Source organism: Vipera berus, assembly GCF_964194415.1.
Source record: "Vipera berus genome assembly, chromosome: 1".
NCBI lineage: Eukaryota > Metazoa > Chordata > Lepidosauria > Squamata > Viperidae > Vipera > Vipera berus.
In genome coordinates, this window is record NC_138202.1 from 85,537,928 (window position 1) to 85,553,291 (window position 15,364).

The following is a 15,364-nucleotide window of genomic DNA, read 5'->3' on the forward strand; positions in this document are numbered from 1 at the left end:
CGCAGCGGAAAGAAGCAGACCTCCGCGCCCTGCCTGCCTGCTTCTTTCCGCAGCGGAAAGAAGCAGACCTCCGCGCCCTGCCTGCCTGCTTCTTTCCGCAGCGGAAAGAAGCAGACCTCCGCGCCCTGCCTGCCTGCTTCTTTCTTTCCGCAGCGGAAAGAAGCAGACCTCCGCGCCCTGCCAGCCTGCTTCTTTCTTTCCGCAGCGGAAAGAAGCAGACCTCCGCGCCCTGCCTGCCTGCTTCTTTCCGCAGCGGAAAGAAGCAGACCTCCGCGCCCTGCCTGCCTGCTTCTTTCCGCAGCGGAAAGAAGCAGACCTCCGCGCCCTGCCTGCCTGCTTCTTTCCGCAGCGGAAAGAAGCAGACCTCCGCGCCCTGCCTGCCTGCTTCTTTCCGCAGCGGAAAGAAGCAGACCTCCGCGCCCTGCCTGCCTGCTTCTTTCCGCAGCGGAAAGAAGCAGACCTCCGCGCCCTGCCTGCCTGCTTCTTTCCGCAGCGGAAAGAAGCAGACCTCCGCGCCCTGCCTGCCTGCTTCTTTCCGCAGCGGAAAGAAGCAAACCTCCGCGCCCTGCCTGCCTGCTTCTTTCCGCAGCGGAAAGAAGCAGACCTCCGCGCCCTGCCAGCCTGCTTCTTTCTTTCCGCAGCGGAAAGAAGCAGACCTCCGCGCCCTGCCAGCCTGCTTCTTTCTTTCCGCAGCGGAAAGAAGCAGACCTCCGCGCCCTGCCTGCCTGCTTCTTTCCGCAGCGGAAAGAAGCAGACCTCCGCGCCCTGCCTGCCTGCTTCTTTCCGCAGCGGAAAGAAGCAGACCTCCGCGCCCTGCCTGCCTGCTTCTTTCCGCAGCGGAAAGAAGCAGACCTCCGCGCCCTGCCTGCCTGCTTCTTTCCGCAGCGGAAAGAAGCAGACCTCCGCGCCCTGCCTGCCTGCTTCTTTCCGCAGCGGAAAGAAGCAGACCTCCGCGCCCTGCCTGCCTGCTTCTTTCCGCAGCGGAAAGAAGCAGACCTCCGCGCCCTGCCTGCCTGCTTCTTTCCGCAGCGGAAAGAAGCAGACCTCCGCGCCCTGCCTGCCTGCTTCTTTCCGCAGCGGAAAGAAGCAGACCTCCGCGCCCTGCCTGCCTGCTTCTTTCCGCAGCGGAAAGAAGCAGACCTCCGCGCCCTGCCTGCCTGCTTCTTTCCGCAGCGGAAAGAAGCAGACCTCCGCGCCCTGCCAGCCTGCTTCTTTCCGCAGCGGAAAGAAGCAGGCAGGCAGGGCGCGGAGGTCTGCTTCTTTCCGCTGCGGAAAGAAGCAGGCAGGCAGGGCGCGGAGGTCTGCTTCTTTCCGCAGCGGAAAGAAGCAGGCAGGCAGGGCGAGGAGTTCCGGAGACCTGCCGACGTTTGGGGAGGTTTGGGGAGGTGCGCGCGCACCTCCCCAAACCTCCCCAAACTTCGGCAGGTCTCCGGACGGCGGCGGCTTGGGAGAGGTGCGCGTGATCCTGGAAGCACCGAAGCCTCGGCCGCGTGCAAGTCCTCGGTAAGCTCCAGGCGGTCACTTGCTTTGCGTCTCCTGAGGGAAGGGGGGGCGACTGGAGCGGGCGTGTTTCCTCGCCTGCTGGGCGCCGCGATTTGCCCGGGGAACGCGCGGGCCCCGAATGGCAGCGTGGAGCGAGGAAGCGGACAGCCAGGGCTTCCCCGAGAGCCGCGGCCACACAGGGTATTCCTGTGTATTCAGGCTTGCAAAATGGCGGATCGAGCCTCTGCTGGCGGCAGAGGCTTGCAGAGCGCGGATCCAGCCTCCAGCGGCGGCGGAGGCTTGCAGAACGGCAGATCGGCTTATACTCGAGTCAACAACTTTTTCCAGTTTTTGGGGGTGAAATTGGGGGTCTCGGCTTATACTCGAGTCGGCTTATACTCAAGTATATACGGTATATACATATACAGTTAAGCATATTGGATTATAACACATATGTAATTATGGGATTCTCCCCCCCCCCATTGTTTCTATCAATTCTGTCCAATCGGATACCATCAGATAGGGAGTATTGTCCGGTGGGGCATAGAATGAGAGCCTTTTCTGTGTAGCACCCACTCTTTGGAACATCATTGCCCCTGAGATTAGATTGGCCCCATCCCTGTTGGCCTTTGATTAGGCCTTCAAAACTTGGTTTGTATTTGAGTTTGGGACTGTAGGTATGAATTAGAGTCTGCTCTTGGTTGTATGGATATTAGGTTAGATCATGTCCAGTTGCTATGTCTTTTTATTTTTGTTTTATATTATATATTTTGTGTTTTTATTTGCTTTCTTATAAGATATCTAGAGCAGGGGTGTCAAACTGCCGGCCTGCGGGCTGGAGCGTCACGGAGAAACCGCGCCCATCCCATTTTCGGCAATGGGAAAAAGTTCCGATACGTCGCGCGATGTCATGTGACGTCGCGAGTTTGACATGCCTGATCTAGAGTTACATGAAAGTGAGATGGGTGGCTATATAAGATCAAAAAAATTAAATGCTAAATAATAGCAAAAATCAAATGAAAAGTGCAAAGAGTATCCTAGTTCAGTTATTTGAAGAAACTCAGAAGCATGAAACAAAGCTAATCCATTAAGTCTCCATAAAGGTATCAGCACTAGCAAACTCAGAATCCATTTTTTAATTGTAATAGAAGTAAAAGATTAAACATTTCAATAACTGTGCAAAGCACTGAAAGAAGAGCTTTGTGCAGCATGTTGGCCAAACAAAGCACTCTTTACTGAACTGTTGAGCCAGAATCCACTGGCAGTTGCAGAGGTCTTGTGGGTACATGAACACAAATGCAAAGGTAATCCGGGAAAGCTCTTGCAGATGTGCCAGGCATCTCAATGGACTACAACTGCCTCTCTGCTTAGAAAAGGGATATTTCACTTATGCTAATATGCTTCACCGAGTGTCTCTTCAGATGCTCTGCACAGTCCTAATAAACATAAAACCATGGTTTTATTGTTATCATGAGACTCAGAGTTACAAATGTTAAGATTCCGGAAGATCTCTAGTTATAGATTTGTCCTTCCCATCATTCTTAAATGATAGGGAATCGTAACAAGATACAGAGGGTCTGATCTACTTATTTGACTGTGTCACGTTTGATTTTGATAATTATATATTAGGTAAAGGTAAAGGTTCCCCTGCACATGCGTGCTAGTCGTTTCCAACTCTAGGGGCCGGTGCTCATCTCCATTTCAAAGCCGCTTGTCCGAGGACGTCTCCATGGTCATGTGGCCAGCATGACTAGACGCCAAAGGTGCACGGAACACTGTTACCTTCCCACTGTAGTGGTCCCTATTTTTCTACTTGCATTTTTACATGCTTTTGAACTGCTAGGTTGGCAGAAGCTGGGACAAGTAACAAGCGCTCACTCTGTTATGCAGCACTCGGGATTCGACCCACCAAACTGCCGACCTTCTGATCGACAAGCTCAGTGTCCTAGCCCACTGAGCCACCACGTCCCTTAATTATATATTACTTGGACACTAATTAGTTGGTCCATTGAATTTACTTCCCATTAATGTGCGTTGTGGCTTGCTGGAAAGAGTGTGTTAGATGAGCATGGGTATCACACTGGCTAAGGGTTGCTAAGCTTCAGAGACACTGCTCTGCCTGTCTTCATGTACTATATAAGTCATATAGAATTGCATTACATTTTCAGTACAGATATATTTATTTTGTTGTAGTGTTTCCTAATAGGCCTGTTTTCTCTGGCTTTTTAAGGTGTGCTTTCTCTGCCTGCCTACTTCAGCCCTTACAACGATGGATCGATATGCAGTAATGGAAGAGCTGATGCTTATGCCCAGCTAGAACTTCGAACTTTAGAACAGTCTCTCCTGGCAACCTGCGTTGGAAGCATCTCTGAATTGAGTAAGCGACATAAGTGCTGAAACGTTATTATTTTACATACATATGGGACCTTTCACTATGAATATTAGGGGAAAATATTGTGCAGTTTATTTTTGTTTGGCCTGTACTGAGACTGCAAAATATGTTTTAGGATGTTTTTCAGGAAAATATGATCCTCTCATTGGATACCTCAGGGTTTAACACAGCGTTACACAGAGATTAGCGTCTGCCCCATCAGATTATTAAAGCTGTCATCATTTATTCAGGATTAATAAACATGGTACTTTATACATTAAATATCTTCTTATTCCAAGGGATTTAGAATCTAAAATTTGATATGTGGGAAGCAAGGGAAGAAAAGGAAAGCTAAGGATGCCTTCAGATGAAGCTCACCTCCTAGACTCTGGATCTATATGTTGTTGTTTTAAACCAGGGGTCTTCAAACTTGGCCCTTTGATGACTTGTGGACTTCAACTCCCAGAATCCCTCAGCCAGCATGCCTGGCTGAGGAATTCTGGGAGTTGAAGTCCACAAGTCGTCAAAGGGCCAAATTTGAAGACCCCTGTTTTAAACAGTTCTGCAGAGATTTACTGTTCGCTTCCTCTGTGATACTGTTTCAACATCACAGGGTGGCTAACAGCCCTTAAATTCGAAGGTGCCTCCAAGTTTTAAACAAGGCCAATCCTACCTAATTTCTGAAGTTAGCCAAGGTGCTGTCAACTGGTGAAGTAAGCCATTCAGTAAGAGGAAGAAAATGGGGACAAGGCAGATGAGGAGAAGTATGTCTTTCAATGACGTACTTTTCAGTTTTGTTGTTGTGGGTAGTTTTGATCAGGAATGTGTTTCACATTTAACTGACCACTTTTTCCTCTTTTTTTGTACACTATTTTTTTCCCCCTTTTTGCTGTCGTTAGGGTTGAATGTGTGCTTTTGTTTTGTTTGTTTTACTTGTTTGTATTTTATTTTCTGTGATAAAACAATACATTTAAAAGGAATATGTTTCGGAGAATTTATGGGAAACTTACGCTTTGTGAGATGTACGAAAGAACTGCCTTATCAAGTTATTAGAGAGAACAATGCCAAGCAGAGAAAAAGGGATTATCGCAGGGAGAGAAGACATAAAGGAGTACAAGGCTATCAAGGATTTTGAAGCTAAAAATGAAAATCACAGCATATATGCAGTCTAGCAATGGATAAGAATCCATTCATTTCACAGAATTGGAGATACTTAAAAGTTTAATGATTTTTATCAACTGTATGCTGAAACTGTATACATGTGTGAGTGCCTGCCTCCTATTTTGGCACCACTACAGTACTGCACTTGTTTTGATAAGTAACAAACTGGTTGAAATGGACATCTGAAAGTAGCAACTGTTTATGCTGCACTTGCTTTGCCAGCCGTATATTACATCCCACTTAATGTTTGAAGGAGCAAATTGTTTTCCACTCCTGCTGGAAATTCCAGAGAACTTGTGGGCCCCAGTATTTGGCTAACATGCCACATCCATCCTAGAGCCCATGAATTTGGCAAATGGATGAATCATACTCAAATGCCAAAAGGACAAATTTCCAGCCTAAGAGCCAGTTAGTAATAACAAAATAAATAAATAAATCTTCTAACAGCTATTTATATATAAAATAAGCTATGAAAGTCTGTTTATATTTTGATTAATGTAAACTATGCTTTGTACTGTATTCTATTTAAAGGATGCTTTGTAGATTATTTTTCCCCTAGAAAACGTTTCTCTTAGCATTTCTTCTCTTGTTTATCATCATCATCATCATCATCATCATCATCATCATCATCATCATCATCATCTGAATGGGACTATTAGAAATCAATCCATACCTTACAGGTTTCACCATTTATTTCATGACCAGCATTAATTTGAGGTTTTATTTAAAAGAAAAAGGCTCAACACATTTGTACAGTACATTCTGCAGTGCAAGAATGTTCTTATGGCATCAATCCATGATTAGAAACAGTTTTCTTTCCCCACTTTGTAATTTGGCAGGTTCACTGATTGCCTTTAATGAAATCTTATATAATCTCTTGCCTGAAAATTTGAATCCATCTTTTATAGAAGATTTTACAAATTTACACAGAAAATAATCCATTTCTTTTTATACAGGATATACATCTTTTTGTATTAACTATATATTAACAGAAGACTCAGAAAATTGTAATTCACATTTTAAGATAGAATACTTAGTCAAACAATTTTATTTTAAAAAAAATCTATAATCTTTTTCTCTCCTAAACAGGTAAATTTGCAGGCTTAATTAAGTTCAGTGCATTTTACTCCCTAGTAAGGAGTATGTTTCAGTGAATACTAAACATCCTGCTATTTAGATCTAAGGCCCAAATTTCCTTTTTGCAATGGTAAGAAATGAACATTCACATTTATAGGACTTTTTAGGAATCAGTTTTGAAGTCCTTAAACTTAGCAATCCTCTCCTCTTTTAACTCTGAATCTAGAAGCTTGTTGAGTTATCATACCTAGCTCTGTAAACCTCACTGTGCATACCAGTTTTCAAAGAAATACAAATTGACCAATATCAACTATGGTATAGTGAGTATAAAGGACGCGGTGGCTCAGTGGGTTAGGACGCTGAGCTTGTCGATCAGAAGATCGGCAGTTTGGCTGGTCAAATCCCGAGTGCCGCGTAGTGAGTGCCTGTTACTCGTCCCAGCTTCTGCCAACCTAGCAGTTCGAAAGCACGTAAAAAATGCAAGTAGAAAAATAGGGACCACTATGGTGGGAAGGTAACAGCGTTCTGTGCGCCTTTGGCGTCTAGTCATGCTGGCCACATGACCACAGAGATGTCCTCAGACAAACACTGGCTCTTCGGCTTTGAAACAGAGATTACCACCGGCCCCTAGAGTTGGAAACGACTAGCACGCATGTGCGGGGGAACCTTTACCTTTAACTTATAGTGAGCATATTATATATTCAGAGGATATAGTATCTTTTCATTCGCTTTAACAAACTATGGACAGTGGTTCAAAGTCATATTGTCTAAATAAACCAGAAAAAGAAAGCACCATTTACTGCTGACTTCTCTTTCTAGCTTGTTCTAGAAAGAACTAGCCAGTGTCTGTTGACATGGTAGGAAATAATCATTTGCACAAACATAAGCATTTACAAAAACCAGAATTCAAGAAAACATTGAATATGTATGTAATACTGTATGTATAGTACCAAAAAAAATCATCAACCGTCAGCATTAAAAAGCAGGCTTTCCAGATTCTCGTAAGAAGTTGAAATTAATGTAAATAGCATGGGTATAGGTTTTAAAACACGGTTTGCATTCCAAAGGGTCTCAGAACAAACAGAAACAGAATATATAAACCTCTCACCTTATAACGAACAAGGGCGAAAGGCCCTGAATAAGTTAAACATCATCATGCTGTTTGAAAATGCAACTGGTTTTGTTTCCCTCTCTATTCCCTTTCCAGGTGATTTGGTATCACGAGCAATGCACCACATGCAGTGTTTGACTACCCTTCGTCCTGGCATGAGCCCTGTTCGGCAAACCAGACAACAGCAGCCAACCATCACCTGGTCCCCTGATGCCCTCCATACCCTTTACTACTTTCTACGCTGCCCTCAGATGGAATCCATGGAAAACCCCAACCTGGATCCACCAAGGATGGCCTTGAGTAATGAACGGTAGGTCTTCCTTGACAAGGATGAGCAGTTCTACAGGTTTAGCAAAACAGTAGCAAACCCACAAACCACGTTAAACAGCAAGTAACAGCAAGTGAGAGTGAACGTAACAGAGAGAGAGAAGCTATGTCTCTAGCTCCCTCTTATGGTCGTAGGAAACAACGCTGGCCAATCATTAGAAGTTATGATGCAATGCATTACATAGTTAAAGTGATACATTACAGTTCTATAACAATGATACAATCGTAGTTCAGATATATTGCCAACCCAACCAGTTAGGCCACAGACCTATACCTAACATTCCTGTTCATGCTTCAAAATAACTTTTCAAGTTAACAGAGCTTCATTTTGAAGAGCATTTTAAGTCTAGTTTGCTCCTGTAAATTCCACAGAATCAGCCTTCACCAGTGATTTCTGTAGCTCAGCCAGGACATTTTCTTAACTTGGCTAACATGTTGGAACTGGAACTAGAGTATTAAAGGCCGGAGAGAACAGAAGTTTTATTTTCCAGTGTTCCAGGGATTTTTTTAAAAAATGTTTGTTTCTCTGTTCCAGACATGTTCAATTTTAATTCCCATAGTTCCTAGCAAATTTTTAAAGAGCACAAATAGCTTATATTTTTATAAGAAAACTTTGTGGATCATAAAAAAAATTAGGATATTTTCGCAGATTCGGTATTTGTTACAATTTTGATAACTGCTCATTGGCCGCGTCTAATTTCTAATTTTTCCTTTTTGCATACCATTGAGAGTTGTTGATCTAAGCAGATTTGAGATACAAATATTAGATTTTAAGCTTCCTTGAAAAATTCCTTTTCTATATGGACGTGACAGAAAGAGGAAAAGGCTTAATTTGTGTTTTTTTTCAAACTGTGTCTCTAGAATATTCCAAAATCAATATATATTCTGCAAAAATATTGGTTGTTTTTAATAAACTTAATATTGAGAATCTTTAAAGCAATGCTAAAATATATACAGATAGACACTGATTCAGTAGATAGAGTGTAATATAATTGTGGGTGTCTTATAAAGCACTGTTTCAAAACATTAATTCTACTAATGCTGCTTGAACAGGCGCAAACGAGAGTGAATATGGCCACTGTTCGACTTCCGAGGAATGGATCAATAATGTTCCTTTTTTTTCCTTTTTCTGGTGTTCTTGGCTCCCTGGTGCACACTAGAAATTTGCACATACAGATCAGTGGTGGGATTCAAATATGTGAACAACCAGTTCTCTGTGTGGATGCCGCTTCTGGAAGTCCATTCTGGGCCTAGGCAACAAAAAAAATAGCTACTGGTTCTGCCAAAGTGGTGTGAATCGGCTGAATCCCACCATTGATTCAGATCCATTTCTCATCCAAATATAAAGTCCTTTCTGATACAATATAAGTTTTAAGCTCAAATACACACATAGGTAAATGCAAGCTGGAAGGTAACAGATTCAGACAGACAAGGCTGCCCTGAAGAAAAATCTAACCAGCCTTTTAAAAAGTGTGCTTTTTCACAATAAATCCAGTGCTTTCCATTTAATGTGGCCAGTGGGATATATACTGCAGAGGATACTATATACACAGATTTCTGTTTGTTTATTTCCAGCAAGAGGAAAAAGTAAATTGAGGTTATTTCTGAGTATGCCAGACCCGCAGCATGCTGCATAAAGGCACTGATTCACTTACTCTATCTTGGCAAGGCTACAAGATCCAGCCTTTAAAAAAAAAAACTTTTAGTGCTAAATCAGCTGCAAATTCTGCATTACTCCATTGTGCCTCATTGAGCTTATGAAATATCCTTTTGAAGGCATTGCAGACCTAAGGGGAAAAAAATCCTCAGTTTTAAAGCAAGAAAACACCAAAGATCAGCTGTGCTATGTTTTTTTTTAAGATGCCTGCTGAATACAGTCATTTTAAACAGCAGGAAAGGTGATGCACACTTTTGCAAAAAGCATTCCTGTCGTTATTTTAACTGGTGAGCATTAGAACAAGCTTCCCTAATCTGGCACTCTGCAAGGGTATTGGATTTCAGATCCTGAAACCTTTCAGAAGCTCAAGACTGCTTTTGATTAATTTGGTGAGAACTTGCCTGCTTTCAGTTGGTTTTTCATCAAATTCTCTTCAACCTTTGTTTTTTTTTTTAGTATTTCAGACAGGGTTGCTACTAAAGTTTAGGAGAGCAGGCAGAAGAGGTCCTTAGCTCTCTTCTTCTGGTCTTTCTTTTATTTTAGTCTCCTCCTTTTCACCCTATTCCAGATCCTTCCTGTCTGCCTGTAAAACCATTTCTGTGGACTTCTTACCTTCTTCCTAACCTTTCCTCTTCCTTGCTACACACACTCATACACCCTTTAGTGCCCGAACGTGCAGTGTCAGTTTGAGAAAATAAATGTATGTGACTAAATATATGAAGCCCAGTTTTTATTATGCGATTTAATTGTTACCACATTGATTCCCAGATACTTTCCTTAACTATCCTTTATATTAGAAATGAACATTCTATGTTAAAATGTTCATAAGTTTTACTAAAAACCAGGACGTTATCGTAATAAAAAGGGCCAAATAAAATTTGGGAGATTAAGCTTCAAAGCCCCATTCGATCGTGAATTTCACACATCCCACGAAGACCTAGTTTGCAGGTTTAAGCCATGCTTTGCAGACTAAGCCATGACTTCTGAATTCAGATGTAATACTAATCATCAAACAATTGTTTGGATGAATTACTAGGTTGACTTCTTCCAATAAGCAAAACAAAGAATCTACTTTTTGTTTAATGTACTATGAAAACCCAGCCACAGAATAACTTTCCATGAAATACTCTCTCTCTCAGCCTGTTTTACTTAACAGGGTTATTGTGAATGACAGAAGAACCACATAAGAGCATGTGTCTAAAGCTCTTTGGGAAAAATATGAGCTTTTTAAAAACATAATAATCATGCTGGGCATTGGTTAATCCCAAATCTTATAATTGTTGCATTCATACCCCACCTTTCCTCTAGAACACAGGTCTGCAACCCGTGGCTCCGGAGCCGCATGCGGCTCTTTCAGCCGTCTCCTGCGGCTCCTAGTCCTCTACCATGTGCAGTAAAAAAAAAGTGGGACTAAAAAAGTTCAACCAATCAATTCAAATATGCAGGGTAGGTGCATGTATGCGCATGCGCACATATTTTTTGTGGCTCCCAGTTTTTCATTTTGTGAGGGAACCGGTTCCGAGTGGCTCTTTCACTGTTTCAGGTTGCTGACCCCTGCTCTAGAAGGTCTTAGTAGTATTGTATCGTCACTTTTAGTTTCAAAATTATATTATGAGATATATACAGAAAGCAACCCTAGTTATTCAAGAAATTCCCAAAAGTGAAGGTATATTTGAGTTTTAAACTTCTGGCCCTGAATTTCAAACTACTCATGTAGCATATCTACTTACTCCTCCTTATTTCCACCTACCATTGATTTTTTCATGAAACATGATGATTTGAGAAACATACATCTGAAATCATGTAGAGCAGGGCTTTTCAACTGGTGGTACGCGTACCACCAGTAGTACGCAAGCACCTGACTGGTGGTACGCGAGCCCACCTACCTAATTGGAGTGGGGGAGGGAACAAATTAAAACAGAGCTGCACAGACCAGGAGGAGATCAGCTGGAGCTGCAGAGCTTGCCTGATTCCCAGGATCTGTGGCAACATACTAATTGGATTCGAGCTTCTGGTGCACCCAGAAGAGAAAAGGAGGAGGGCGGAGACAAGAAGCAGTATAAAAGGGGCAGATTGGCACGGCCTGTTTTCTGAGGAGCAATGAGCGAGGAAGGGTGAGTAAGCAAGTGTTGTGTTTTGGGAGGAAGGGCTGGCAAGCTCACTTGCCGGCTTCTGAGCGGGCGCGGATGGCTTCTGATGTGCCCCATGCGGGTGGCCTCCAAGCGCCCCAGGCAGGTGGCTTCCGAGTGCCACCAGCTTCTGAGCAGGCGCGGGTGGCTTCCAATGCTCCCTGCGCAGGTGGCTTCCAAGTGCTGCCGGCTTCTGAGTGGACACGGATGGGTTCCAATGCGCCCCGCACGGACGGGCTCCAAGCATCCTGGGCGGGTGTCTTCTGAGTAGGCGTGGGTGGCTTCCGATGTGCCCTGTGTGGGTGGCCTCCAAGCACCCCGGGGCGGGTGGCTTCTGAGCGCCGGTGGCTTCCGAGCACCCCGCAAGCGAGTGGAAAGCAAGCGAGTGGGGCAGGTGTGCGGGATTGGGGTATGCAGTTACAGCTGAGCCATGCTTCTCTGTGCTGTTTTTTTGCAAAGTTGCCCCGGGTCGGTGGAAAAGCTTCCGGTCTCCCGCTGCAAGCGTGGGAAGATCTGGAACTCCTGATGAACCGCGTTTAAGGGAGAGAGAAAGAGAGCCGAGCTTGACCTGCGCAGCTGGGCTGTTTCTGCTTTTCCTTTGTAACTTGGAAGAATAATAGTAATAATAAGAGGAAAAGTTCTTGCATGATTTCCAGACGTTTGCTCTCCATCTTCCCCCACCCCATCCCAAGAAGCAGTATTTGTAGTTTGGACTAGTAGGTTGCTTGGCTGCTCTCTTCCTTTGCTCGTGGGGCACATGCACTGCCCTTTGCAAAAGACGGAGCCCCCATGGTTTTGCATTGCAAGGCGATTACTTCGTCCAAAGGAAGGCTGACTTGGTGGCGATGCGGGTTTGTCTCCCTTCCTTTGGAGGAGGGAGAAAAGCATCGCTCTCTTCCTTCGGGCGGGTGAAAATTAACTTGATAACAGTAGCAATGCAGTCAGAAATGGGCATCTCTTGACAGCGCTGGGGAGAGCTATGGGAAGAACGATGTACACGGAGAGGATTGGGAACCTGGCTCGAACGCTGGGCTCTGATGGGGGAAAATTGACTGGGAGAAGTAGCCGGTTTGTAATGTACGTGCTTGAAAATGGGAGATGGGCAGGTTGTGTGAGGTGCATTATTTTTAGTTTGGCCTAGCAGGTTGCTTGGAAGGGAGGGAGGGAAGGAAGGAAGGGACAAAGAAGGAAGGAAGGGGAAGGACAATGAGAGGGAGGGAGGGAAGGAAGGAGGAAAAGACAAAGAGGGAGAGAAGGAAAGGAAGAAAAGAAGGGACAATGGGAGAGAGGGAGGGAAGGAAGGCACCCACCCCAGTCCCACCCCCATCCACCAGAGACCCACGGATTGCCCCCCCCACAGGCACCCGGCAACCTGAGTGATAAGCTGGCCATGCGCCCCCAGCCTTTGATCACATGACCCTGGGACACTGAACGTCATAAGTATGCATCAGTTGCTAAGCATCCGAATGTAAATCACATGACCCTGGGGATGCTGCAACAGTCATAAGTGTGAAAAATGGTCATAAACTCACTTTTTCCAGTACCGTCGTAACTTCGAATAGTCACTAAGCGAATTGTTGTAAGTCGAGGACTACTTGTACTTTATTTTTTTTCTTTATTTTTTTTGGTCAAGTTTTTGACACCTTGCTGGGCGACTGGTGGTACTCGGATATTGCCTTATCCTAAAAGTGGTACAATGGTTGAAAAGGTTGAAAAGCCCTGGTATACAGTAATTCTTTACAGGACTCTATAACAGCAAAGAAATAGGAGAAACAATTATAAGCATAGAGTGGTCCAACTTGATACCCATTAGATTGGGTAAACTCATTGATAGATGGATAATCTGACTATAAGCATTTTGTGTTAGGACTAAGAGTAACTGTGCCATCCATCTAGAAATATACTGCAAAATTCAGAAAATGCCAACTTAATGGAAACAGAGCGTAGGATGGAAAACCAGGGAATGCTGCAAAAAAAATGGGGGGAGCTGCTAACTTGAACAAAAGGAATCTTGTTCTAGTTTTCAGGCACAGTATGTGTCAGATTTTGTGGAAATCAGAGTATGGGTGAAAAAGCTGCAAAGCACTTTGCTTAGCTACTGGACCATTGCACTAAATGTATAGTGCAGATTAATTGGTATCATTTTTCTTACCTAACTATTGCCTTTTTTTAATACGATGTGACAGTTTCCTGTTTGAAAGAGACTTCCTCTTATTCGTATAACTTTGGTAAAGCGTAACTTGAAAAATACCTGATATTTAATGTGTTGTGGTCGTCCAATAGGTCATGGATCTTCCAGGCTCCTTATCGTACCTGAACATTTATATTTTAAAACATTTTTTTAAGTGTGAAAATTGGCAAAGCACTGGTCTCTAACATCTTAGTCATGAACAAAAATTCTGTTAAGCTGAAAAGCTTAAAGAACAGCTGCAGTCCAGCTCAGAAATTTGTCTATGTGCCCGGGGGGAGGGGGGACTAAAGAAAAGCAGGAGGATCATAACCAGTTACAAACTGGAACTTTGTGATGGTTAGTATTTCACATGACAGGGCAAAGCTCTCCAGCAGCCGTTTTTGCAAAAGATCCATAGCATATCCTCAAAAGGCCTATCAGGGTAGAAAGGTTGGAGATGACTGACTTAAGGCCTGCTAATTACTGAAAGAAGGGACGCGGTGGCTCAGTGGGTTAGGACGCTGAGCTTGTCGATCAGAAGGTCGGCAGTTTGGCCGGTCGAATCCCGAGTGCCGCATAACAGAGTGAGCTCCTGTTACTCGTCCCAGCTTCTGCCAACCTAGCAGTTCGAAAGCACGTAAAAAATGCAAGTAGAGAAATATGGACCACTACGGTGGGAAGGTAACAGCGTTCCGTGCGCCTTTGGCATCTAGTCATGCCGGCCACATGAACACGGAGACGTCCTCGGACAAGCACTGGCTCTTCGGCTTTGAAACGGAGATGAGCACCGGCCCCTAGAGTCGGAAACAACTAGCACGCATGTGCAGGGGTACCTTTACCTTTACTAATTACTGAAAAAGCATTTAAAGATATAGTTTAGGTATTAATAATTTATTTTTAGAGGATTAGGACTTAACAGGGTCCAAGAGAAAGTAGCACTAATTTGTATTCCAGGATATTAGGTAGCTCTGAGATAAAAGCTTTAAACTAAATATAGTAAAACTATTGTAACAGCATCTTGTTTTACTTTTTTCTATATGGCATACTATTAGTAAATCATTGTTTTGCTTTGATATGTATATTAAGTTGCACTCAGTGCTCTGAGGAGCTGTTGAGCTCCTCTAATGTATCCTTCCAAACAAATGAACAAAACCGGGGGGGGGGGGGACAAGAAATCTTTTGACTTCACATAATCTCATTGGTTTGATTAGCATGGAGATGTAGAATTTGTGCACAATTTTAACATAGGATTGTGTTGCAACATAGAGATGCTTATTTTTATTTTTAGAAGGAATTAGGTAGCGATTTTAGTGACTAACAATTTTTATTAAAAGCTATAAGCTTTTGAGAATTACAGCTCACTTCTTTAGATAATTGAAGTAATTAAACAAATCTAGGATTTAAATTGTGATTTATTTACTTTTATTATTCATTATAAAATTTATTATTTAATTATTTATTATCAAAAAACATATCGAATCAGGCATGTTTTTGAAGTTTATTAATATAGTTAAGAGGTCAGTATTCCTCATTTATTATTACTCTCTAACACAAAAGTCTCAAACATCCTGCAGGCCACATGCAACCTGCTGGAGCTTGTTAGTTTGTTGTGAGGCCCATGATAACTCACCTCTGAAGTACTGCTATCTCAGCTTCTTCATCCATCTCCATTGGGTGCATTTGGCCAGGCATGTAGAACAGTTTGTGATCATGCATCCCAGTTTACCATTTGTTGCAGATTTTTTAGTCCCACTCTCCTTTTCCCACTGTCTCGTTGCCCATGCAACCAGTTTCTCTTCTGTAGTTCTGGCTTGTGCAGCACCAGCCTTACGTCTCACCTGCAGTGCAGAAGTTGGCACTGTAGGGGACAAAGAAAGCC

The 15,364-nt window shown here is 43.6% G+C and overlaps 1 protein-coding gene across 1 annotated transcript in view; it reads left to right on the forward strand.

Moving 5' to 3' along the window:
- Positions 1–15,364, forward strand: part of ABTB2 (ankyrin repeat and BTB domain containing 2) — a 158,993-nt gene that overhangs the window by 104,470 nt on the left and 39,159 nt on the right. Inside the window, exons 2-3 of the mRNA XM_081341818.1 lie at positions 3,713–3,859; positions 7,299–7,512. Of these exons, the coding sequence (XP_081197944.1) occupies positions 3,713–3,859; positions 7,299–7,512 (361 nt within the window). The remainder of the gene's footprint in view (positions 1–3,712; positions 3,860–7,298; positions 7,513–15,364) is intronic.